At 44.1% G+C, this 27,240-nt stretch overlaps 1 protein-coding gene across 3 annotated transcripts in view; it reads left to right on the forward strand.

Annotated features, from left to right (window-relative positions):
* The first annotated feature begins 422 nt into the window (after nt 1–422).
* The window catches only part of RILPL1 (Rab interacting lysosomal protein like 1), a 48,212-nt gene continuing 21,394 nt past the window's right edge, over nt 423–27,240 (forward strand). For all 3 annotated transcript variants that reach the window (XM_074205433.1, XM_074205434.1, XM_074205435.1), the window contains exons 1-4: nt 423–743; nt 6,275–6,425; nt 23,454–23,572; nt 24,939–25,160. In XM_074205433.1, coding sequence (XP_074061534.1) covers nt 438–743; nt 6,275–6,425; nt 23,454–23,572; nt 24,939–25,160 — 798 coding nt within the window. In that variant the 5' untranslated portion in view covers nt 423–437. The remainder of the gene's footprint in view (nt 744–6,274; nt 6,426–23,453; nt 23,573–24,938; nt 25,161–27,240) is intronic.

Below are 27,240 nucleotides of genomic sequence, written 5' to 3' on the forward strand. Positions count from 1 at the left end.
TCTCCGCCCCCCCCCCCCGCCTCCAAAGTTCCCGGGAGCAGCTGCGGCCCCTCCCCTCGGGAAGGGGTGGGGGCTGAGGGCTGGCGCGGAGCGACCCCCGCGCAGAAGCGTTTCCGAGGGCAGCCCGGCCGCTCCGGCCCCGCACGCCTTCCCGACCTGGGGGGGCCTCCGCAGGCCTGCGCACGCACGCACCCCTCCCCTCCCCTCCTCCCCTCCTCCTCCTCCTCCTCCTCCCCAGCTTTGTGACAGCCTCCCGGGAGAGGAGCGGCGGAGCCGGGCCAGGGAGAGGGAGAGCGCGGGCGGCCCCCGGCGCCCCCGCCGCCCCGAGCAGCCCCGGGCCGGGCCCCGAGGGCGGCTCCGCTGGGCCGCTAGTTTGCAAGTTGGGCGAGTTGGGCTCGGGGGGAGGGGTGGGGGAGCCCCCTCCCCGGCGCCGGGCCATGGAGGAGGGCGGCGGGGGCCCCGAGGCCGCGTCCGTGCTGGAGAAGAACGTGGCCGAGCTGACGGTGATGGACGTGTACGACATCGCCTCGCTGGTGGGCCACGAGTTCGAGCGGGTCATCGACCAGCACGGCTGCGAGGCCATCGGGCGGCTGATGCCCAAGGTGGTGCGGGTGCTGGAGATCCTCGAGGTGCTGGTCAGCCGCCACCACGTCAGCCCCGAGCTGGACGAGCTGCGCCTGGAGCTGGACCGCCTCCGCCTCGAGCGGATGGACCGCATCGAGAAGGAGAGGAAGCATCAAAAGGTGCCCGGGGCAGGCGGGGGGCCGCGGGGGCGGAGGAGACGCCGGGCAGGACTGGGAGCCCTGGCTGCTGGTCCCACTGGCCCTGTGACCTTGGGCAAGTCTTAGAACCCCCCGAAGTTCACGGTCAGTAGGAGGACCTGGAATCAGGGAGACCTCCGTGACCTTGGGGAAGGCCTTTCCTTTCTGAGCCTCAGTTTACTCATTTCTGAAATAAGGCGTTGGGGGGCTCAGTGGATAGCGCCAGCCTTGGAGGCAGGAGGACAGTCCAGCTGCAGACTTCCTAGCTGTGTCACCGTGAGCAAGTCACTCCCCCCCCCCCCCCCCCGACTGCTCGCATCCAGGGCCATCTCCAGGCGTCCTGACTCCCATCCGGCCACTGGACCCAGATGGCTCTGGAGGAGAAAGTGAGGCAGGGGACCTAGCACAGCATCGCTGCACTCAAAAGCAATTTATGTGCTTGTCGTGGCATCATCTCCCCTGATGTCATGGTCCTCTGGGACCGAGATCAAGGAGATTACTTAATCTCAACTGGATGTTGTCAAGAAGTCCAAGATTCAAATTGTACTTAGTTGAAGGGTGACTTTGGACAATTGTCCTTTTTCCCTTCCTGGGCCTCAGTTTACCCATCTGTCAAATGAAGTTGGATTAGATGATCTCTTAAAACTTTGGCATGTCTATGACTCTATGCTTATTATTGTTTTGAAAACTATTTTCTCTGTTTCCCCAACTACATGCAACAATAGTTTATATCCATCATTTTTTTTTGCAAGCTTTTGAGTTACACATTTTTCTCCCCCCCTCCCCCTGACAGAGAGCAATCTGATATAGGCCCTAGATTTATTATCATTGTGCTTCTTATTTTTAAAGAAGGCATAGGAGCCTAGATGGGAGGAGGGGAACAAGGTTTTGAAGAAAGGGAAGTGGTGGGCTGAGGTAAACAAGGGGATAGAGACCTAGAGAACTCGGAGGGCTGAGAAGCTGGAAAGTGGAGGGAGTGGAAAGGGGGAAAAAAACCTCATCTTTTCCCATGAAGTTTATCCCCTGCAACCCACTGATGTTATTAAAACAGAGAACTCTTGGGGTAACCCTAGACAGATAGTGTCCCTCAGTTCCAACAGAGCATGATGGCTCTGGGGCAAGGCCCACCCATTCCTCTGTCTCCTTCCCATCTCTCAGCTACACCCAAACTTCCTGAGCAGGTCAGAGGCCTCAAATCTCCAGGACCTTTCCCTGTCCAACTGGAGGTAGCCTATGACTCCAGGATGATCCTTTGGGATGGTTGGTTTCTCTAGGAAGTAGAAAGGGTGGGGGTGTTATCCATAGAAGCCTTACCACACTCCTTTGCTCACTCTACCACCTTCCAACTCACTGGATTTTGTGAATCAAAACCAGAGATAACCAGACCAGGGTAGTCCCCCTCCAGAGACAGGAGGACAGTCTGGGAGCCAAGGAAGAAGGAAGTGGGGAGACATGTGGTTTCCTGCCGTGGCTTGAGGCCAGTGGTGCTTCACATGAGCCCTTTAAGTCTTATTCACTTTATGTGAAGGAACTGGGAGGGAATGGAAGGAAACTCCTTTTAGAAGACTTGGGTTACCAGGTCTGTCTCCTATTTGCTATGTGACTTTGGGAAGGTCACCTGGCTGATCTGAAAGAGGAGGGTCATCAGCGCTTATGAAATCTGATGGGCTGGTTTCTTGCAGTATTTTTAAAAGCTGTTTTCATAGCAGAGCCGGTCATGTATTTTCTTTGCTTGGTTCTTTTTTCCCTGTTTGTTGTTGGGTTTATCAGAGAGAGGTCTGGCTTTTCCCTTAGAACCTTAGGGCCCTTGTTCCCCATGAAGTATCTTGGTGGCTCTGCTCCCAGGCAAAGCTAAGTCAGACTTGTTATTCCTAGGAAGGAAACTGGATCCCAAGGAAGAAACTGCCCAAATTGACCAAGGTCACCCATCGAGTTAGAAGCAGGGCACAAGTGGGGAACGGCTGAAAACTTATCCAATGGAAACTGAGAAGACTGTTTGGGGCAGGGATGTCTAAAGAACAAGAGTGGCTATCCTATGCCCTGACGGTCATGTGCTGTTGAGGGCCCCCTCCCTTGACATCTCCCATGACAGACCCCAGACAGTGAAGGGTCCTTAGGGATCATCTGATTGGAATTCTCATATTTTTGCCCCCTTGTTCTAGAATCTCCAGGGTCTGCCAACTGCCTTTCCAAATAGAACTCAGACCTCATAGTGGGTCTCCAAGGTCAATCACAATCTTGGTAAAAGCTTCTTTTCCAGGAAAATAGTCAGTCAACAAACATAAGCTAAGTACTGGGGTACAGGGAAAGGCATTTCATTGGTGTGTATTTAGCTGACTTAATAGGCCATCTCCTACCCTGTGGCCTCCTGCACACCATCCTCTGAGAATCCCCTCCTTGTCTCTGTCTTTCAGAGACCTTCATTTCAAATGCCTTTCCCTCCTCAGATTTTCTTTGATCTCTGTCTAAATTCTCCTTTATCCTGAATTCCCCTCTCCCCCAAATCTATGTTATACTTAGACTTGCGCAGAATCTGTTCTCCCCTGAGAGAAAATAATCTCCCTGACTGGGTCCTTTTACTTTTTTCCCTTTTTGTATCTTTTGCATTGTACTGAATAACTATTTTTAAATGGAATTCCATATGGGGTTACTAAGACATTATTGTTCAGTCATTTCAGTTTGGGATTTTTTTCTTTTTTTCCTTTTTTTGGTTTTTGCCAGGCAAGGGGTTAAGTGACTTGCCCAAGATCATACAGCTCGATAATTATTAAGTGTCTGAGACTAGATTTGAACTCAGGTCCTCCTAACTCCAGGGTTGGTGCTCTATCCACCTAGCTGCTCCCCCTTGGGGTTTTCTTGACAGAGATACTGGAGTAGTTTGTCATTTCCTTCTCCAGCTCATTTGACAGATGAGGAAACTGAGGCAAATAGGGTAAAGTGACTTGCCCAGGGTCACACAAGCTAGGAAGGGACTGAGGCCAGATTTGAACATATGAAAGTGACTCTTCCTGATTCCAAGCTTAATGCTCTCACTGATGCATCACCCAGCTGAGGTGGACAGCCCACTTGCCCAAAGAGGTGTGGTTGATTAGTCACTGAGTCTGGTGGTAGGCTGCTACCTGCCTCTCAGTTAGGCAGCAAGGCTTCCCTAGGAAGCTGAGGTGGCAAAGAGCCTGGAAAACGTGGGTGTGAATACCAGCTCTCACTTATCTGAGTGGCCCTGGGCGATTCATTAACTTCTCAAATTCTGTGTTCCCTCTCATCTGTAAAATGAGAGAAGTGGCCTACATGAACTTCAAAGACCTTCCACTTCTAAGCCTAGGGTCCTCAGTGTTCTGACTCTGGCCTAATGCTCTTTCTACTGTCCCATGGGATATCTGCTATCCTTTGCTGACCTCTCTCCTTCTTGGCCTTCCTTCTCAGTCTGAACCAGGACCTCCCCTGGGCATCAGTTAGGCCTATTAGTGGTTGCCAACAAAGGACTTACTTTTCATTCCAATTCTTTCCCAGCTTCTCCCAATATTTCCTCTCTCTTTCTCCCTTCCTAGTGAACTGGGTGGGGCTTCCTGGAGGAAAAAAAGGAAGGAAGGGAGAGAGTTTGAGGAGTAAATCACAAATATAGAACATGGCTTGGGAGATGACTTGGAGGGAGGCAGCTTAAAAGGGAAGAAGAAGGTAATGAGGAGGAGGAGGAGGAGGAGGAAGGAAGGGGTGTGGATAAAGGACCAAAGACGGAGGGAAGAGATTGGGGGAGGGGAGCAAGATGATCCAACCTGAAAATCAATGAGCATTGATTAAACCCAGACAAGTGTCCCATCCTCTGAGCTGAGCCCAAACAGTCCTTGCTCTCAGGGTGCTTAAAGCCTAACTGGGGAAACCACATGTCTGTAAATAAATATTCAAGATACATCCAGAGAAAGGTTAGTTCAGGTAGCTTTGGGCCTCTCACCTGTCTGTCTGATTAGTATAAATTCCCAGGTATTTTTCAGCTTGTTTCCTCCCTGGAGGGAAAGGTTGCCATGGCTGTTGGTTAAAGATCTTATAATGGGGTGTATCTCTCTCTCTCTCTCTCTCTCTCTCTCTCTCTCTCTCTCTCTCTCTCTCTTTCTCTCTCTCTCTCTCCATCTCTTTCTCTATTCCTCTACTCTCTCCATGTCTCTCTCCTCTTTCCTTTTTCTCCCCCTCTCAATCCTCTCCCATCTTTTTTCGTTCTCCTATGTCTCTTTTCTCTCTCCATTTTCTCTTCTTTTCTCTCTTTCTCCATCTCTCTTTCAATCTCTCTTTCTTCTCCATCTCTTTCTCTCTGTTCCTTCCTTCTCTTTTTTATTCTCTTCTTCTCTCCATCTCTCTCCTCTCTCCTTTTTCTCTTACATCTCTCTTTCTCTCTGTCCTCTCCCTCTTGCTTTCTTCTCTCTTTCCTCCCTCTTTTCCTCTCTCTCATTCTCTCCTCTCACCAGATTACAAATACAATATAAGAAAAATGATGATAATAGCTAGTATTCATATAGTGAATTAAAATACGCAAAGAGCTTTCTATATGTTATCTCATTTGATGCTCACAGTCACCCTGTGAATTAAGTGCTATCAATATTCTTATTTTACAGGTGAGAAAACTGAGGCAGGGAAAGGTGAAGTGACTTAGGGTCATACAAGTAGTAAGTTTGAACTCAGGCCTTCCTGACTCTGAGTCCAATGCTCTATTAAGGCAGACTAGACCTAATAGAAGATGAACATTCAGTAAACAATGTCCAGGTCCTACAGCCACTGTTCCTTCTCCCTGTCCTTCCATAAAGTATCTGTTGGGTAAGAGGAAGGAAAGGGATATAAGCTGAGGCCTTCTCAAGAGTTGCAGAAGCATGACTGTCCCTCCCCCCTTCCAGTATTTTCATGGATCTGAAATTGGGTTCTTCCACTGAAATCTTACTTGTCAGCTAGAAGGAGGTATCTCAGGATTCCCCAAGGCTCTGCCAGGTCCAGCTTATGCTCTGGTAAGGCCAGTAGGGGCTCGGCAACAGACTTGGGAAAGGCCCATTGCCTCCTCCTCCAATGGGATCCTTCCTTATTATCTCCATGATAATATTATCTTATCTCTTATTATCTCCATGACCTTGGGTAAGTTACTTCTCCCTTCTGGAGTTTCATCTGTAAAATGAGGAAGTTAGGCTCAATTCCCTCTGAGGTTTCTTTCAACTTTGATTAAATTCTAACTCTAGTGACATTAGATAGGTTACCTCTATGGATTTAAGTTTCCTTATCTGTAAAATGAAAGAGTAGGACTCTAAGATCTCTTCCAACTTCAGCTCTATGATGCCTTAGTTTCTCTAGTCAAAATAGATCTAAAAGGTGCCCCTCTCCTGGAGCCATTATGGAATGGAAAACAGAAGGAGGGCAGCAAAGCTCATTACCAGTTGGGGGTGATGGGGCTGCCAACTGCCTAGGGAGCCCCGGGGGTCTCTATAATGGTGGGCCTGAGCAGGTACATTTACTCTCTATCACTTGGATCTCACCCCTAGGAGCTTGAGCTTGTGGAGGATGTCTGGCGAGGGGAAGCCCAAGACCTTCTCACGCAGATAGCCCAGTTGCAGGAGGAGAACAAGCAGCTGATGACCAATCTGTCCCATAAGGACGTTAGTTTCACCGAAGAAGACTTCCAGAAGCAGGAAGGTAAGAGGAACCAAGAAATGTGAGAGCTCTGTTGGGTTTCTTTTACTGGATACCTGTTGTCTTGCTTGATAGAATGTAAGCTTCTTGAGGTCAGGAATGTCTTCATTTTTGCTTCGGTATCACTAGCACCTTGGAAAGTTTTTGGCACCCTGAGGTTTATGATACATTTGCTGAATTGAATCATTGTTAATCAGAATAATAACACTGATTATCATTTTGGGGAATTGTGAAGTATATGGAGCATTTTCTTCATTTGTCGTAGGGACGAATATTATGATGATCTCCATTTGAGAAATGAGAAAACTGAGGCTGGAAGAAGGGTCATAATTCACCTAAGATCACCTAGTTAGTAACTTCCTGAACTGTAACTTCTGAACTAGGAAGCAATAGCAGGTGGTATATAAATTTAGGGACAGCTGGGTAGTTCAGTGGATAGAAAGCTGAACCTGGAATCAGGAAGACCTGAGTTCACATTCAACCTCAGACACTTACTTATACTAGCTATATGGCCTTGGGCAAGTCACATAACCCTGTTTGCCTCAGTTTCCTCAACTGTCAAATGAGGTGGAAAAGATGCCAAATCACTTTAGTATCTCTGCCAAGAAAACCCCAAATGGACACATAAAAAGTTGGACCTGACTAAGACTGAACAAACCAAAAAAAAGCATACCAGATTTAGGGATGGAAGGCAGCTCAAAGAACATCTAGTCCAGATGTTTAGAGATAAAGAAATTGAGGTACAGAAAGGAGAAAGAATTGCCCCAGAATCATATAGAAAATAGGTGGCAGAAATAGATTTGAATCTGTGTCCTCCAAATTTAATTTCTTTCTGCTACACCATTGGCTTTCCACTTTCTTACACCGAGAACCTTCTCCCTACTCCCACCCCTCAGGGAGCATTTCAGATCTCCTCCCCACCCCACCTCTGTCTAAGCCAAATAGCTCCTTCAAGAGAGGCCAATTTGATGTTGTTGAGACTTGTAGGAGGAGGAGTTTAGGTTGGGTGGATAGATAAGGAAACTGAGGCACAGAGAGGTCTCTTGACTAAGGTCACATAGTCAGTTGATATCAAGACCGGCTTCCAAACCTAGATCATTTACATATCTACTGAAGAGAAGTACCTTGCTCTTCAGATTGACCATTGCAGTGATTCTGGACCCATCAAAGTTCTGACCAGGATTCTTTCTTTCTGGCCTGGATTAGGGGCAAATAAGAGGTTCTTCCTACCATTCCCCTCCCTATTCGCTCTTGCCCTGTTATGGAATATGCTGCCAGTTATCTTTGGTCAGCTGAAATGAGCCTTTTAAAAGGTTAAACTATGATATTTCTGCAAGAGGGAGCCGAGTGACTCAAAGGGAACATGGGAAACAATCCTAGATCCTAAAGGGCCCTGAGGAGACTGGAGGGCTTTATCACTCACAATTCAAATGACAGTAGGGCTAAGTGACTCAAAGATGGTCAGAGTAAGAGATCAGGACCCACATTGTTGTCTCTGCTGGCATGCTAATCTAGTATATGTCACAAATACCCTTCCCACATCTCCAGAAAAGGTACCTGGCCCTTGTACCCAAGGAGCAGCCAATTTAAATAGCCCAGCCAAGTAGGCCGACACAACTGGCAGTCCAGTATGCACTGCTGTTTGGTTATATGTGTCCTAGAGGACCTTGTACACTTGTTGGCTGAGCAACATTCCTCAGAGGGTGTGGGGGTGCCCAGCAGAAAATGGATCAAGGTGAATGTTGGCTTCCATTATCCAGGCCAAGTTATATGCCTGGACATTCCCAAAGACTGAGACTAAGCTGAATTCTCCCTCTCACTGAGGCTGGCTGACCTCCCTCCAGCACGCGCACACACTTGCATGTGCACACACACACACACACACACATACATTTAAGATAAACCTCAGAATCTATCTAATTCAACTCCTTCCTGAGTTGGGGTCATCCATCAGTTGAGGATTACAGGTGAAGGCTAATTCACTGAGTCCCAAGCCAGTCCATTTTGGGATAGCTCACCCTGAATTATAAGGAAGTTTTTCCTATTGTTGTTCAGTTGTTTTCAGACTTTTTCTGACCCCATTTGAATTTTTCTTGGCAAAGGCACTGGAGTGGTTTATCATTTTCTTCTTCAGCTCATTTTAACAGATGAGAAACTGAGGCAAATGAGCTGAAGTGATTTGTCCAGGGTCACACAGTCAGGAAGTGTCCGAGATCAGATATGAACTCTGACTCCAGGGCCACCACTTTCCCCTGTGCTACCAATAGAGCCAATATACCTCTTTCCAGTTGCAACATATTGCTTCAAGTCCATAGGATGATTAACTTAAAGCTGGAAGGAAACCAAGAGCTCATATCTATCATTCAACAGATGAGAAAACTGAGGCCTGGAGGGGTTAAGTAACTTGCCCAAGATCACACAGCTAGGAAGGCTCTGAGATAGAATTCAAAACCAGAGCTCCCTGACTCTAGATTCAGAGCTTTATTCAGTGTAGCACTCTGAAATCTAGTGAAGATTTGCATGAACTGATGCTGAGTGAAGTGCACAGAACCAGGAGAACATTGTAGACAATAACTGCTACATCGTGTGATGATCAACTAAGATGAACCACTTTTCTCAGCAATACAATGATCCAAGACAATTCCAAAAGACTTGTGATGGAAAATATCATCCACATGCAGAGAAAGAATGATGATGTCAGAATGCAGAGCAAAGCTTACTATGGCTTATAAATATCACTTATGATATTTCTGCAGGAGGGAGCCCAGTGACTCAAAGGGAACATGGGAAACAATCCTAGATCCTAAAGGACCCTGAGGAGACTGGTGGACTTTATCATTCACAATTCAAATGACTATAGGGCTTTTCCCCATTCCCTCAGGGGCTGCTGCCTTTCATTTTTTTTTTTTTGGTGGCTTTTCCTTGTTCTGTTTATTCTTTCACAACAAGACTTATGTGGAAAGTTGGTTTACATGATTGCACATGTATAATGCATATCAGATTGCTTTCTGTCTTGGTGAGGGGAAGAAAAAGAAAAAATTGGAATTCAAAATTTTGGACACTTCTTGACTGTGTGACCCTGGACGAATCACTTCAGCCAATTTGCCTCAGTTTCTCATCTGTTAAAATGAGCTGGAGAAGATATTATAGGGGCAGCTAGGTGGCACAGTGGATAGAGCACCAGCCCTGGAGTCAAGAGTACCTGAGTTCAAATCTGGCCTCAGACACTTAATAATTGCCTAGCTGTGTGGCCTTGGGCAAGCCACTTAACCCCATTGCCTTGCAAAAACCTAAAAAAAACAAACAAAACAATAAGATTATTACAAAAATATTAAGTCAACACGCATCTATAAAGCTTTATATGTTAGGCTCTGTGCTAAGTTCTGGGGATACAAAGACAAACAGAAAGAGAGTCTCTCCCCTCAAGGAGCTTACATTCTAATGGGAGAAGACATCAAAAAATGAGCTGAAAAGGGCACTAGGGAGAGGGAAGGCACCCTGGTAGGGGCATGGTGGACATCATTCAGAAAGTCAAGATAAATAAATATATGGCAGACCTGGGGGGGGAGGTTCCTTAAAATGGTGGTTCTTGGAGAAGCCAGTTAATAAAAGGAAGGGGCCCCAGGGGAGAACAGAAGTTCCAGGGTAAGGAGGATTCTGTGGCTTGGTAGAAAAAGTCAGGACGGGAACCTGGAGCAAACAAAGATATGACAGTGCCTCCTTAGTTCTTCCTAGTCCCAGTCCTCTTCCCCATGATACCCATTCAAGTACTTGAACTAACCTTTTCCTAAATTCTTACTGCTCAGCCAACAAGTATACTAATGCCAGGGTGGCTCAGTGGATAGAGCACTGGCCTTGGAGTCAGGAGGACAGAAGTTCGAATTTGATCTCAGACCCTCGATTCTTACTAGTTGTGTGACCTTGGGCAAGTCACTTACCCTTGATTGCCTCATTTCCAGGGCCATCTCCAGTCATCCTGATTCATATCTGGCCGCTAGATCCAGATGGCTCTGGAGGAGAAAGTGAGGCTGGTGACTTAGCACAGCAGCCACTCATTGAAATTCAATTAATGTGCATGTCATGGCAGCACCTCCTTGAAGTCATGGTCTTCTTCAAAAAAGGAAGGACAGGGGGCGGCTTGGTGGCTCAGTGAATAGAGCACCGGCCTTGGAGTCAGGAGTACCTGGGTTCAAATTCGACCTCAGACACTTAAATAATTACCTAGCCGTGTGGCCTTGGGCAAGCCACTTAAGCCCATTGCCTTGAAAAAAAAAATCTAAAAAAAAAAAGGAAGTACAAACATTTACTAATCCCATTTTATGTACTTGGCATTATGCTAAGTGCTGAAGATACAAAGAAAGGCAAAATCCAGTTCCTGCCCACAAGGAGTAAACACTCTAACAAGGGAGAACACATACCAAAAAAAATACATATAGAACAGATGAAAATAACCTGAAAGGAAAGGCAGCAGCCCCTGAGGGCATGGGGAAAGGCCTCATGGAGAAGATTTAATTTGAGCTGAGTCTGGAAGGAAGTTAGGGATGCTTAGAGGTGGAGGTGAGAGGGTCAGAGGGCAGCTTTTCAGGCAAGGGGATCAGCCAGATCAAAGACACAGACTGGAAAAGGATTGTTTGTTCGAAGAACTTCAGAAAGACCAGTGATCTGTGGAGTAAATATCCCCAGTTCCTTCCACCAGTTGGAAATAGTTTGCAGTCCCTTCTCTGTCCTGGGCACCCTCCTCTGAACACTCTCCAAGCCTGTCCTTCTGTTCCCCTTCAAGCCAAACAAACGATAACTTGCATTCACTTGAAGTCTTTAGGACCTTAAAGAAACTCTTAAATTATTTTTCCCTTATGTTACTAACAGAAATATCACCACCCGTAAATTCCATCCCATTACTAATTGATTAGCTACATATTTGTTTTTTAAATAAACACTTTTTCCAATTACAGGTAAAAACAATTTTTAACATTCATTTTTTTAATTGAGTTCCAAATTTTCTTCCTCCTTCCTACACCTCATCCCACTTGAGTCAGTAAGCAATTTGACATAGGTTCTATATGTGCAATCATGTAAGACATATTTTCATTAATCTTGTGACTTATGACTAATATTCACATTAGTCATGTGGAAAAAAAGAAACAGACCAAAAGAAAAAACAAGAAATCTATTTTCAGATTCCATCCTTTCTTTTTCTGGAGGTGGAGAGCTTTTTTTATCATGAGTCCTTTGTAATTGTGTTAGATCATTGTATTGCTGAGAATAGCTAAGTCATTCACAATTGATTGTCATACAAAGAAATGTGAGATGCACGAATTTAGAGAATTCACTCCAAATGTTCATGTGGACTATTTTTGACCAACCTATGGTAGAGTCTTCTGAGCTCATATTGATCTGATCAGTCAGACACAGTGTTCTTTGACTCCAACATAGTGATGTCATTTTGTTCTTCACTGAGAACAAAAGATAACAATCACCTAATTACTTAGGGATTTACTAGTTTCCTGGTTCTACTCATTTCATTTTGCATCAGTTCATGTAAATCATTCCAAGTTTTTCTGAAGTCATTCTGTTCATCATACACAATAATATTCCATTACAATCATATACCACAACTTGTTCAGCCATTCCCCAATTGCTGGACATCCTCTCAATTTATACTTCTTTGCTACCACAGAAGAGCTGCTTATATACATTTTTTGTATAAATAGGTCTTTTTTTCCTTTTTTTATTTAAATCTCTTTAGGATATAGATCTCATAGTGGCATTGCTGGAAAGGAAATGCTCAGTTTTATAACCTTTTGGGCATAGATCCAAATTGCTCTCCATATTGGATGGATCATTTCACAACTACATCAACAGTAGAAGTATTTATTAAGCACTATTATGAACCAGACAGCAGTCAGGTGACCCTGGGCAAGTCACTTAACCCTGTTTACCTCTGTTTCTGTTCCTCATCTATAAAATGAGCTGGAGGAGGAAATGGCGAACCACTCCAGTACATTTCCCAAGAATACTCTACATGGGAGAACCGAAGAACAAATGTCCTAGACACTGTACTAAATTCTGGGGAAACAAATCAGAAAGACAGTCCCAACTCTCAAAGAGCTTATTTTCTAATGGGGCAAGAAAATACCTAAAAAGGAGCTGAAAAGTTCTCAGTTTATCTGTTAGACACTGTTAGGATAGGGTCAGGATTTTGGATTTCATTAGTAAAAGAAACTAACAGGGTGACCTTTCAGCTAGTTGCATTTTCTCTGCAATTTATAATCTTGGGGAGATACTTAAATCAGTGATATTAAACTCAAATGGAAACTGCATGCTGATTTAGAAAACCACAGATTAACATTACCTATGTTCTGTTGTGTATTTTGTTTTATATTTTGTCATTATTACATTATTAATTACAGTTATTATTATTGCATTTTAATATGGTTTGACTGCATTCTTCAATGTGGTCTGAGTATTTGCTCCCTCTAGGCAAGATCACTGAGAGGTAAATGACTTAGTTAAAGTCACAAAGCTGCTATAAAAACTAAGTTTTAGGATTAGGGGAATGTCTTCTTTAGCCCATCCCCAAAAGTCAGTTTCCTCCAGTAAAGAGCTGGAGTTTCTTAGAGACCATCTAATCCAGCCTTCTGTTTTCCTGATGAGGAAACTGAGGTACCAAGGGAGGAAATTACATAGCCAATTAGTGGCAGAGCCAGAAGGATCTCTCAGGTCCCCTAACTGCCAATCCAGGATGATCTCTGTGGCATCCCTTAATAGAAAGAGGGCTAGATCTAATGTTTGAGGACCTGAGTTCTAATTTCACCTCAGCTATTTGCTACTTGTATAAGATTGGGCAAGTCACCCAATCTGTGGGACTGAGTTTTCTTCTCTATAAAATGAGGTGGTTGGACTAAGATGAGTTTTCAAGTTCCTTCCAGTTCTCTATGTATGACCTTGAGTAGGAATGAGTGTCTCTGGGTCTCCAAGGGGTGATATCACATCTCTACCCAGAAGACAAACACTTGACCAGTATCTCATGGGAAAGTCCAACTTTTCCAGGGAAGGAAGAAATGGTTATACACAAAGACTTTGGAAGCCTAATGATCTGACATCATGGGCATTTTCCCACTTACTATAAAGATATGGTAGATAAAGAGAAAGCCTCAAAATCAGGAAGATTTGGGTTTAGGTTTTGCCTTTGACCCTGGAGGGCCTCCAGGCAGTTCAAGTGTCTACCAGCTTTGGTAGAGGGCACATTCTCATTGCAGAGACCAAGGAAATCACCATTGCAGACTCTTTGAACTTTATGGAGTTCATTGCCTTCTGAAGTCATCTTTCAGCTAGTTGCATCCCTCCCTGACAGCTGACTTCTTCAGTTGATCTGCCAGCCCCACAGGGGACCCAAGGTCCTCCTCAGAACATCTGACCCCAGGGGGTTGGATATATCAGTGGCGACCTCTCAGATACTGAGTTCTGCCACCACCAGCTTCTTTCCTGTGGGGGAGAGGCCTTGCCTTCTGCCCCAGGGTTCCTGAATCATGCTAGGCTATCTTTGCAAACAGATAGAGGGAAATGTCATTGGGTGCAGTGTTCTTTGTCCTGGCTCCTACAGGGAGCAGCCTGGCTTGGCTACTTCTGGCTTCCCATGCAGCAGGCACTGTCAAGTGGAGATGCCTGAGCAAATACCATGCATGCCTTTGCAGGTTATTTTTATTTTGCATGGCAGAGTATGAGAGCACAGCAAGGACAAAAACAACCTCCTCCTCCTCAGACACCCCCCCCATACACATACACACACACACACACACACACACACACACACACACACACTCCCTGTTCATAGGAACAGACAGGCTAGCAGATGGGTATATCCTGGGAGAGACCAGAACCAGAGAGCGAATGACAAAGTGTCCGGTGTCAGTTTTGGGTGGTTTCTGGACAGATGCCTTGAGGGATAGATAGATGGTGAAAGACAGCAGGGGCTGAAAATGTCTGGCATTTCTCTGCAGGTGGCTGGATCAGGCCCAAGGGGCTGTGCTCTGGACACAGGCCTGGAAGCTACTGATCATGTGCTCCCAGGCCTTCAGGTTTGGCAGCAGTTAATCCAATATGCTTTGGAGCTTTGGGGTTAGCTAGGGATGGGGGAGAGCCAAAGAGCCAGAGACTCAGAGCAGGGTTCCAGAGGGAATATTGTGAGTTGCCCTGATTATGGGGGCTTTGGAGTTGTCTTCCTAAACTTTTCAGAACATAATAAATATTAATAGATAATTAATATATTAATAATAACACTAAATAAATGAACACAAAGTTCTGGTCCAGAGTTCAGCTGGTCCTTGGGTTGGCAGGTGGATTCACAGCACTCTTGGATTGTTGTGGAGATGGATTAGCATCAGGACAGATGATTGTATCCTAACAAACAATCTGGGGTGATGAAAAAGAACATTGCACCTGAAGTCTGAAGAGACCTGGTTTGGAATACTGCCACTGACATGGGATTTATTCCGTGGGATCATGGGTAAATTTCACCAAGTCTGTTTCCTCATGTGTAAAATGGGAATAATAATATCTTCAGCACTTATATCACAGGCTTATTGTGAGGATGAAATGAGAAAATATATTTAAAGTAGCTTGCAAACTTTAAAGCACTAAATAAATATCAACCATGATTATCACAATCATTATTTTTATCAATAGGCCATATAATGGAGAAAAAGACTGATCTCAAGTCACAAGACATATATTCTGATCTTGTTTCTACCACTTACTATTCCTATTTTCTCCAATTCAACAAACATTTATTAAATACCTACTGTATGTAGAGGACCGTGCTAGTACAGATGTCAGTTTTGAAGAGTTCCTTTCAGCTGTGGTCTTTACCCCTCATGGCAAGTTTCTAGTCTAGCCATGTGATTTTTTTTCTCTTTTCTTTCTTTTTTTTTTCTTTTTGTTTTTGTGAGACAGTGGGGTTGAGTGACTTACCCAAGATCATACAGCTAGTAAGTATCACATGTCTGAGGGCAGATTTGAACTTAGGTCCTCCTGACTCCAGGGCTGATATACCATGTGATCTCAAACAAGTCACTGCACTTTCCTTTCCATTTTACACAAAGTAATCCCTGCCCTGCCCAGCCCAAGCTTGAATTAATAGTGAGGTCCAAGGCCTAAGTACCTGCTTTGTCTCCAGCTTGGGGATATACAGACAAAATGGAAAATCTTTGGATGGGAAGGAGGCCATTTATGCCTGTAAGCAATGCCAGATATTTAAGAAGTCAATATAAAATACTTTGGGAGGAATACTAGCAGCTGGGGAGGCCTTAGGTAGAAAGTTAATATCCCACTGAAAACAAAAATACATTTCACTCCTAGGGAAAGAGAAGGGAAGGGATCTCCTAGGAAACTAGCTTAAGGTAGGGATTGGTCTTAAGTCCTAACTCTTTTGTACCAAGGTGGTACAAAAATATCTTATAGCTCCTTTTGAGATGCAAAACATAAGAATCTGAAGGGGTGCCCTTCAATTGGGTGAATAGATCATGGAATATGACTCTGAGGGAACACTTGTTCTGTAAGAAATGATGAAGGGAACGGTCTTAGAGAAACCTATGAGGACTGATAGGAACTAATGCAAAGTGAATTGTGCAGAACCAGAAAAACAATTTATACAATAATAGCAACATTATAAAGACAGACAACTATGGAAAAAAATTAGAAATTCTGATCATCGTAATGAACAACCAAGATTCTAGAGTATTAATAATGAAATATGTCTTCCACCTTCTGAGGGAGGATTGAGAGATTGGAATGAAACATATTTTTTGGACATGGCCAGTGTGGAAGTTTGTTTTGTTTAACTGTGTGTGTGTGTGTGTGTGTGTGTGTGTGTGTGTGTACACATATCATTAATTGGAAGGGGAAGACAAGGTAGGAGAGAGAGAGAAGGCAGATTCTTGCTGATAGAAAAATATATATACTTTTTTTTAAAAAGCAGTAATTTAGCCAAGCTTTGAAAGAATTAAGGAATTCTAAGAGTAGAAAGAAAGCCATGTGCAATGGAAAATGGTAGCAAGAGATCAAGGAATAGTTTACCTGTCAGATCTATGGAGAGGGAAGCAGTTTATGACCAAGGAAGAGATGGAAAAGATCATTGAAAACAAACTAGATAATTTTGATTACATTAAATTAAAAAGCTTTTGCAAAAAAAAACACACTGTAACCAAGATCAAAAGAAATGTAGTAAATTGGGAAACAATTTTTACAACTAGTATTTCTGACAAATGACTCATTTCTAAAATATATATAGAGAGAACTGAGTCAAATCAATTAAAAAAAAACCAGGCCATTCCCCAATTGACAAATAAATGGTCAAAGGATACGCAGGGGCAATTTATAGATAAGGAAATCAAAGCAATCCATAGTCATATGAAATATTTCTCTAAATCTTTACTGATTAGAGAAATGCAAATTAAAGCATCTCTGAGATACTGGGATAGGAAAAATAGTCAGTCCAGAGACCAGAGATCTAGACTTTTTTTGCTTTTGTTTTTTAGTTTTTACAAGGCAGTAGGGTTAAGTGACTTGCCCAAGGTCACACAACTAGGTAATTACTAAGTATCTGAGGCTTTATTTGAAGTCAGGTTCTGACTTCATATGCAAAGCTGTTTGTTGTTAACCACATGCTACATTGAAAAGGCAGAAATATGACAAGGTGGGAGGAAGACAATGATAAGCATAGCTTCTGTGCTCCATCTGATTTATTTGCAAAGCAGACTCAAAGGAATTTCCTTTTGGGGAGGAAATGTCCATTATTTTGAGGACAAACAGTCTTTCTGGGAGAAGTTAGTATGTCCCCTTTTCTGCAAATCTGACTAAAAGATAGTAATGAAAAGCCTCTGGGCTGCAGGGCCAGTGCTCTATCCATTGCGCCACTTAGTTGCCCCACCAGTCATTTTCTTCACAAGCTGAGGTAGATAGAAATTGTTCCAGGGAGTGAGTCAAAAAAAGAAAATTAACCACATCCTCCGAAATACACACACACACACACACACACACACACACTCCCCAATTCTGTAAATACAACCTCATATAGACAGCTATAGTGTTCCTCCAATAGTCGGTTGTTCCTTCTTGTCACACCCACTGGAAAAGGAAGGAAAGAGCCTTTGCCCAAGAGCCTCATGTCTCCAATTCCCAGCATCCTTCCTTGTTCATTGTTTTTGGCCCTTCATGCTTGAAACTGAGCTCTGCCTCTGAGCAAGGGAGGGACCCCAAAAAAGTCAGGCTCTAGAAGGGGGCAAGCCCTCTCCATTCACTGCCAAAAAAGCTATCTGGCTGAATTGTCTCTCTGAGGAAGGCAAGGCATCAAAACTCAAACTGCTTTGGCAGGAAAGAGGAGAGAAGAGCCCATATCTCTTGAGAAATTACCCACTCTATGAGCTGAAAGTGGCACTCTCCCATTTAATAAGCTTATTGTCATGCACTTAAGAAAAAGAAACAAAAATCAGCTCCCCTATGGCAAAGGGAGAAACTGTTATTGAGTTCTGAAGAACACTAGAGGCCCTGGAGCAGCCCCCTCATCCATGTGTGCAGGTGAGACCACCTGTTCTCAGTCATTAGAACACAAGAAGCAGCTTGCCTCCTTCGAGTGCTTCTGATGAGACGGGATCCCCTTTCTGTGGATGGGCCTCAGCCAGACATCTCTTCCAGGAAATCTTCCTGAAGCTCATAGAATGAGAAGTGGAAGGAGCATCATTTCACAGATGAAGAAACTGAGGTCAAGAATCGTTAAGTGACTTGCCCAACATCACACAGCCAGGGTTTGAATCCAAGCCCTCTTGATACCCAGTCCATTCCATTTTGCACTGTATCATGCTGTTTTCCATATATGCCACCCCTCCAAATCAATAATTATCATTCAATCAGTAAATATTTATTAAGCTTCTACTATGTACCAAGAATCTAGGACTTGGCTTATTTAAGTACATTCTGTGTGTTACTTTTCTCAAATGTGGTAACTGGGGGCATCTCTCAACTTGAATGTGAGTCCTTATAAAAAAGACCACCCTAACTGACTTCAAGCCATATTTGCCTATAACTGGAGCCCCCATCAAGGTGTTTACTCTTTTGCTAGTCAGTCAAAGGATTCGATTAGTTCAAAATAAAAGGAATTTAATGAAATAATATGGTAATTGAAGTAGCAATAAAAACATTTTTCTCCATAAAAATAGGACACAGTCTTCATGGGAGGAATGGGAATTAGAGAACATAACTGGAAGGAAGACATGTGACCAAGATACATGTTTGTTAGGACAGTTTATACCTCTGATATTACAGCCATGACTTATCTTCTAGGCTTGATATCCCATTGCTCCTGTGTGACCCACAGTCTATTGTGGGTTTATCTTTGCTTAATGTTCCTCTTTTTGAGCATCCTGTGGCTCCTGTTTAATGGTGCTACAATGGTCTAGTGGTCACTGCTAGTCATTATTAGGTGCAGCTTTGTTGAGTGGGACCTTCTCTCATCTCCCAACTTTTGCTTTCAAGCTGGGGTTTTCAACTGAAGGATTCTCCACTCTTCCATCATTTCTAAGCCCAGAGGCTTTTCATTACTATCTTTTAGTCAGATTTGAAGAAAAAGGGACATACTAACTTCTCCCAGAAGGACTGTTTGTCCTCAAAATAATGGACATTTCCTCCCCAAAAGAAAATTCCTTTGAGTCTGCTTTGCAAATAAATCAGATGGAGCACAGAAGCTATGCTCATCAGGGAAGATCATTGTCTTCCTCCCACCTTGTCATATTTCTGCCTTTGCAATGTAGCATGTGGTTAGCAACAAACAGCTTTGTATATGTTTATCCAAATAGATGTCCTAGCTTCCTACTAGGCTTTCAATGAAGATATGAAAACAGAGACTATATTGAAGCTAAGCTTTATCCTGAGCATAATGCTTTGTATACAGTAGGTGCTTAATGAAGGTTTGATGAATTGGCCAGAAATCTCCAGTTGAAGGAAAAACCAGAGTCCTGGAAATCTTGAACTCTCATCACTCTTGCTTTTTTTTAAATCAATAAATAAGCCTTAAGGACCAGTATTATATTCCCAGGTGTGGAAGATATCAATACAAAAACCAAACAATCCCCCCCCCCCCCAAAGAGCTTACATTCTAATAGAATAGATAAATTTGGAATAGTAGCATAAGAGTTTGGCAATAAAGATATATTTGGATCTTATAGTGATTGGGGTTAGGGGTGGCCCAAATAAAGGGGAAATCTAAAAAAGATTTCTAGAAGGGGGTGAAGCTTAAGTTGATACTTGAAGGGAATTAGGAGTTGGTTCCTAGAGGCAGAGGTGAGGAGGCAGAGAATTCCAGGTCTCATTATAAAGGAATATAGAAGGAACACCAATAGTCCAGTTCCTGATAGGAAGTTACTTGTAATTTTCCTGGAAAGATAGTCAGTGGCCAAATTCTGAAGGACTTTAAATGCCAGATATAGGGCAGCTAGGTGGTGCCATGGAATAGAATGCTGAGTCTGGAGTCAGGAAGACCTGAGTTCAAATGCAGTCTCAGGCCCTTACTCACTGTTTAATGTGGGCAAATCACTTCACCATATTTGCCTCAGTTTCCTCATCTGTAAAATGAGCTAGGGAAGGAGCTGACAAACCGCTCTAGTGTCTCTGGCAAGAAAATTCCAAATGGGGTCACAGAGAGCCAGGACATAACTGAAACAACCGAACAATAAACACTAAAGAAATTTGTATTTTAAAGGAACCTGAGTCACTGAGATGTCTTGAGCAAAGAAATGACATGAACTGACTTTTCTTTATTTTTATTTTTTATTTTTGTACAAATTATGTTGTTTATATATTACTAAAACTTTTTTGTTTAAGAGTAAACATAATACCCCCTCCCCCAAAAAATATAGACCCTCATGAGAAATAAAGTAAAGGAAAGAGGGAAAAAATGTGCTTCAGTCTGTGTTCCAACACCACCATCTCTGTCACAGGTGGATCACATTCTTTATGATAAGTCCATCACAAAAGTTACTTCCATATTTTTCCACTGTTGCTGTTGCTAATCACAACTCCCTCCATTCATACCTCCCCACCACCATATACTATATTTTCTCTCTCCTTTCATTCTGCCCCTCTTCTAAAATGTGCTGTAAGGTAGCTGAGTGGCGCAGCAGACTGATCACTGACCCTGGGGCCAAGAGGCCCAGAGCCTCCATACAACCCCTAAGGCCCAGCAACTTCTCAACCCTGTGGTCCCGGACAGGCCATCCAATCCCAGCCCCTTGCAAGAAGTAAAAAAGAAAATATGTTATATCTGACTACTCTCCCCCACAGTCCACCCTCTCCTCCATCACTCACATCACCCCCCTTCCTCCTGTCCCCCTTCTCTCCTTTTTTACTCTGGAAGTCTATACCCCATTGAGTATACATGCTGTTTCCTCTCCAAGCCACCTATGATGAGAGTGAAGGTTCCCTCATTCCCCCTTGCCTTCCCCTCTTCCATATCATTACAATAGCTCATTGCAATAAAAAGAAAATCTTATTATCTGAAATATCTTAGCCTATTCCACCTCTCCTTTCTCTTACTCCCATTATATTTCCCTTTTAGCCATTGACTCCATTTTTGCAATATATCTTCAAATTCAGCTCTCTCCTGTGCTTCATCTATAAAAGCTCCTTCTACCTGCTCTATTAAATGAGAAGTTTCTTATGAGCATTATCAGTATCATCTTTCCATGCAGGAATACATGCAATTCATCATCATTAAGTCCCTCATATTTTACCCTTCTCCTCCACTCTCTATGCTTCACCTGAGTCCTGTACCTGAAGATCAAACTTTCTGTTCAGCTCTGGCCATTCCAACAGGAACATCTGAAATTCCCCTGGTTCACTGAAAGTCCATGTTTTCCCTGGAAGAGTACATTCAGTTTTTCTGGGCAGTTGATTCTCAGTTGCATTCCGAGCTCTTTTGCCTTCCGGAGCAAGCCCTACAAGCCTTTAATGTAGTTGCTGCTAAGTCCTGTGTGATCCTGACTGCAGCTCCATGATATTTGAGTTGTGTCCTTCTGGCTGCTTGTAATATTTTCTCCTTGACTTGGGAGCTCTGGAACTTGGCTATAATATTCCTGGGGGTTGTTTTGGTTTTTTTTTTTGGATCTCTTTCCAGAGGACATTGGTGGATTCTCTCAATTTCTATTTTGCCCTCTGCTTCTAGAATATCTGGGCAATTTTCCTGTAGTAATTCTTTGAAAATGAGTTCAAGGCTCTTTTCCTGATCATGACTTTCAGGTATCCCCATAGACTGACTTTTCATTAGAGATATACTTTCTCTTTCACATCGGTTGTGTTTTAGGATCTCTAGATTTCTAAATTCTTTAAGAGAGGAGGATTCTTATAGAGAAACATCCCCAGGGATACAGGAAGAAATAAAGGCCAATTTCCGCTCTGGACTGATTGAGTCCTCTTTATATCTACCATTGGAAGATAAGAAGTTCTGAGTCAAGTCATGCTAGCTTTCTATTGGAACTTCTGATTATAACTCAGTTCAGTTCAAAGGTCTTTAATAAGTGACCTGTGGTTACTTTTTTTTGGGGGGGGGGTCCTTTGATCCTTTTTTTATCAGCGAAAGAAAGTCCCAGTATGAATTCCTCTTTCATTGAGGTTGCTGTTTTGGGGTCAATTCAGTCATGCCCAATTCTCCATAGTCCCATTTTGGGGTTCTCTTGGCGAAGATACTGGAGTGGTTTGCTGTTTCCTTCTCCAGCTCATTTTACAGATGAGGAAACTGAGGCAAAGAGGGTGAAGTGACTTGTCTAGGGTCACACAGATAGTAAGTGTCTGAGGCTGGTTTTGAACTCATGAAGATGAGTTTTCCTGACTCCTGTCATCACCTAGCTGCCAAAACCAGGGTAAGCAAAGTCAAGAAATTTGTGTTGGAAGAGAGAGCCAACGTTCTGCAAGAGCTTAGAGGAGAAAATAATCCCAATCATCTGGGAGAAGGCTTCATGAAGGCAGTGGGAGGACTCTAAATTATTCCTTAAAAGATTTCAAGAGTTTGCTTTTACAGCAAGACTAGTGCACTGATATTTTTCATGATTGCACATTTTTGGCCTGTATCAAATAACATACTTTTTCTCAATGAAGGTGATTGGGGTGGGAGGAGGGGAGAGAATTCAGAACTTGGGGTTTGGAGAATGAATGTTGGAGCGTATTTTTGTATGTAAACAAAGAAAAATGAAATTTAAAAAAGAGAGATTTCAGGAAGTGACTGTAGACAGGAAGCCATTCCAGGCAGCTTCTACCCTAAGCAAAAACATGGAGGTGGGAAAAAATGGGATCTGGCAGGATAAAAATAAGCATTTATCCAGTGCTATGTGATAGGGTTGCAATGAAAGGTTGGAGACAGTCCCTGCCCTCAAAGAGCTCCCAGTCTAATGCATTAGACTTCATGCAAACAATTACATTTAAGTAAAGAATAGTTAGGGGAAATTGGAAATAGTGAACATAGGGAAGATACTTGCATTAAAGGACATCAGGAAAGGCTTTCTGTGAAGATGGATGTTAAGTAGGATTTGAAGGAAGTGAAGAGAACAGATCCAGGAGACAGCCCCAAGAAGTGAAAATGTTTGGAGTCAGGAGATGGGGAACAGCAGGGAGGCCAGTATCACTGGATCCTAGAGTATGTGGACTAAGGGGTTTGAGGTATGAGGCAGGAAAAGGCAGATTATGGAAGATTTTTAAAGTCCTCCATAACCTGAAAGATTTTACATGATTCATTAGGCAATGGGGAGTCACTGGAATTGATTGAACAGATTCACACTTTAGTTAAATCATTTTGGTGGTTGAACAGAGGTTGGATGGGCAGCCAAGTCCATCCACAAGTATTGTGATGGTCTAAGCAGAGATGATGAGGGCCTGCCCCAGGGTGGGGGTAGTGCCAGAGGAGAGGAAGAGGCTACCAGAGAGAAAAGACAACTCAAACTGTCCCTGCCACCATCAGTGATTGTGCCATTGGTTTTATATTTCCTGGCCCAGGTATGTCTGAGCGGGAGAGGCAAGTGATGAAGAAGCTGAAGGAGGTGGTGGACAAGCAGCGGGATGAGATCCGGGCAAAGGACCGGGAGCTGGGTCTGAAGAATGAGGATGTGGAAGCGGTAAGGAGGGAGTGCCCTGTCCTGAAGGATGAGCAAATGGAATTGGGAGAAGGTGTCTTGGGGGCTTTCCACCCCAACACCCCTTACTCGGCTCCTTGAGGGGCAGAGACTCCACTGTACCCAAGGCAGAATGAGAACTCCCCCACCCATGACATGTTTTCTTTATACTTAGATGGGTGCATGTTGTATACCCAGGTAGAAGAGAAGTCCCTCAAGGGCAGGAATTCTGTTGTTTTGTTTTTTGTACCACCAATTTCTAAGTCAGGGTCTGGCACATAGTGGGTGTATAATAAATGCTTGCTGAGGAGCTGACTGATTTTTTGTCTTTGAATTTCTGGTGCCTGCCATAGAGGGGGTACTTTATAAATATTTGCTGATTGGCTGTCCTTAGAACCTAGCAGATTTTACATATCCTAGGTGTTTAATAAATTTTTACTCAGTAGTGGTAGCCCCATTCCCTGGCATACAGTAGGTGTTTAATAAATGCTTGCTGCTAAGCTGCCTAATTTCTATATTCTTAGAGCCTAGCTGTCTAACGCATAGTGGGCCTTTACTAAATGCTTACTCAATATCTATCCCTTCTGTTTGGCATACAATAATAAATGCATGCTGATTGACTTCCCGGTTTATGCATCCCTAGAGCCTAGCAGTTCTACTCTATAGAAGGTTTCTTCATCTAGGTAGCATAGTGGATAGAGTATCAGGCCTCAAGTCAGGAGGACCTGAGTGCAAATCCAGCCTCAGACATTTCCTCCTGTGTGACCCTAGCTAGCCAAGTCACTTAACCCTGTCTACCTCAGTTTCCTCATCTGTAAAATGAGCTGGAGAAGGAACTGGCAAACCACTCCAGTATCTCTGCCAAGAAAATCAGAATTGGAGTCACGAAGAATCGGCCATGACTGAATAACAACCAAACTGCCTGGCTCCAGGCCTGGCACTTGATCCACTGGGCCACCTGGCTGCACATTGTTAGTTCTTTGTTCTCCCTGATGTCAGGGAGGTGATGCTATGGCATGAATTGGATTTGAGTGGGGGTGGGGGGAGCTGTGCTAAGTCACCAGCCTCATTTTAGGTCCAGTGGCCAGATATGGACCAAGAGGACTGGAGATGGCCCCGATGTGAAGCAGTTGGGGGTCGCATGACTAGTCAGTATCTGAGGTCAAATTTGAACTCAGGTCTCTCTGACCCCGTGGTCAGTGCTCTTACCCACTGTGCCACCTAAGCACCACAGCAGGCACTCAATAAATACCTGATGATTCATTTTTTTCTGAAGAGGAAAGCACAGAAGAATGGGGTCTGGGTTGCCCAGGCTCAAGGGGTATAGAGCTGATCCAGGGCCACCATCCCCTTTCCCTTCCCCCAACAGCTGCAGCAGCAGCAGAGCCGGCTGATGAAGATCAACCATGATCTGCGGCACCGCATCACAGTAGTGGAGGCTCAGGGCAAGGCCCTGATCGAGCAGAAGGTAGAACTGGAAGCCTACCTGCAGACCAAGGAGCAGGAGATGGGCAGCCTGCGGGCCGAGGTCGGGAAGCTGCGGGAGAAGCTGAAGGGGGAACCCAGCCAGAATGGCCAGGAGGAGAGCGAGGTGAGCCACAATGTGCAGGTGGGGTGTCCTGTGGGGAAGGCCAGTGGGCTGTGGGTTCAGAATGGTTCCACTCCACTGGGATGCTGGGATATCAGTAGGTGAGCAGGTTATTATTCTCCCCATTATAGAGATGAGAAAACAGAAGGGAAAAAGCAGATGCCTAGTATCACAGTACTTGAACCCAGGACTTCAAACCCACACTGTTTCAAATCACTTTTCTTTTTTTCTTTTCTATCTTAGATGAAGAACTTTGGGGTTTTTTTCTAGTTTTTCTATGTGTGGTTTTCTTTATTCCCCAAAAAAGTTTTATCAGGGCAACTGGGTGGTATAGTAGATAGAGCATTGGCCTTGGAATCAGGAGGACCTGAGTTCAAATGTGACCTCAGTCACTTTATAATTACCTAGCTATATAATTGTGCAAGTGACCTTAGGTGAGTCACTTAATCCCAATGCCTTGCAAAAAAACAAAAAAAAAGTTTTATCAATAGTTTGGTTTTGATTTTTATACTGAAGATATTTTCCCATATATCCTCTTCCCCCATTGAAGCTCCATTATAATAAAGAAAATCACTTACACTGGATATCAGAGCACTGATGATGGGGCTGCCTCCACCTTCTCTGAAAGGAGGTGGTGGCCTACCGGGGTGGAATGAGACATGCATTTTCAAACACAACCAACAAGATGATTGATTGCTTTTCTTGAATTATACTTATGGGTGTTGTAGATAGAGTGATGGTCTAGAGAGTTCTGGATGGGGAATCAAAAGGACTGGAATTTGAATACCAGGAAGGGATCTCTTGGGCCTCAGTTTCCTGAAATGTCAAGTGAGGTGAAGACTAGATTCTTTATATTTCATAACTATGATAAGGGAAGTTAGAAAGACTTGGATTCAAATTCTGCATCAGATGCTTTCTGGTCATGTGGGTTTGTGAAGGTCCATTCTGGAATCTCCAATTTCTACTCAAAAATGAGCAGTTTGGATGGGCTGAGAAGGACCAAGAAGACGCTCATCCAGATCTCACCCCAGATACTTACTAGCCTTGGGGCTCTTGCCAAGTCATTTCATCTCCCTAGGCCTCAGGGTCCTCAATAGTAAGATTTAGTGGGTTAGCCTTGACCCTGAAGGGCCCCCACCCCAGCTCCAAGCCTGTGACCCTCTGATTCTACTGAAAATGAGAGAATAGACAGGAAGTAAAAATGACCTCTTTTTAAAAAGCTAAGCTAATTTGATCAACACAGCAACCTTGTATGACAACTTATAGAATATCCTACATCCATAGCCCTTCCCCATCCCCCAAGCTGAGAGAGAAAGGTTTCTCCTCTATTCTTGGAGAGGCTGATGGGTCATTGCATCATTCCGCTGTCTTCTCAGTCCTTTGCCCCAGGGTGACTTCCATCCCACTGTCCCTCCCTGCCACAATGGCTTGACTTGGACTTCTCCCTAGGCAGGGCCATGGCAGATGGGTCTCTTGGGGTCAGCAGAGATGCTGGCGAAGGTGGCTGGCCAGCACTTGGCTGGGTCCAGGGGTTACAGGACACTTTCCTCCCCAGGCCTGTGACAGACTCATTGGCACCAGGAGAGGGATGGCTCTGGCTTCCGATGCTCCAAGGGGTGGCAAGGGGGCTTGCATTTAGGGCTCATTACCTTGCGGAGAATGTCAGGGTGTTCCGACTTCTATTCCCCATTCTTGGGCCTAGAGAATAGACCTGTCCATCCCGTGAGTTAAGAAATGTGTCCCTGAAGGGTGTGGCGATCAGGTTCTAGTCCTGACTAGGCCATTAACAAGCAAGCTATGCTAGTCATGAGACCTAAGATCGAAAGCTGGGAGGAACCTCAGAGGCCAGCTGGTCTAAACTGAGGCCCAGGTGGTTTTTCCAAGGTCCCACAGCATCAAAGGGAGGATTCGTACCCAGGCCATCTGACTTCAAAGGCTTCCTTTCCCTCTCCCTGCCTCATTTCCCCCTTTGTATGATGGAGGTGTGGACTGAGATAATCTATCAGTAGTCTCTTTCAGTTCTGACATCCCTGTTCTAAGACCCCTCCCAGCTCTCACCTTCCCAGTTCTAACATCCCCCATT

The sequence above is a fragment of the Macrotis lagotis genome, chromosome X (genome assembly GCF_037893015.1).
Source record: "Macrotis lagotis isolate mMagLag1 chromosome X, bilby.v1.9.chrom.fasta, whole genome shotgun sequence".
NCBI lineage: Eukaryota > Metazoa > Chordata > Mammalia > Peramelemorphia > Peramelidae > Macrotis > Macrotis lagotis.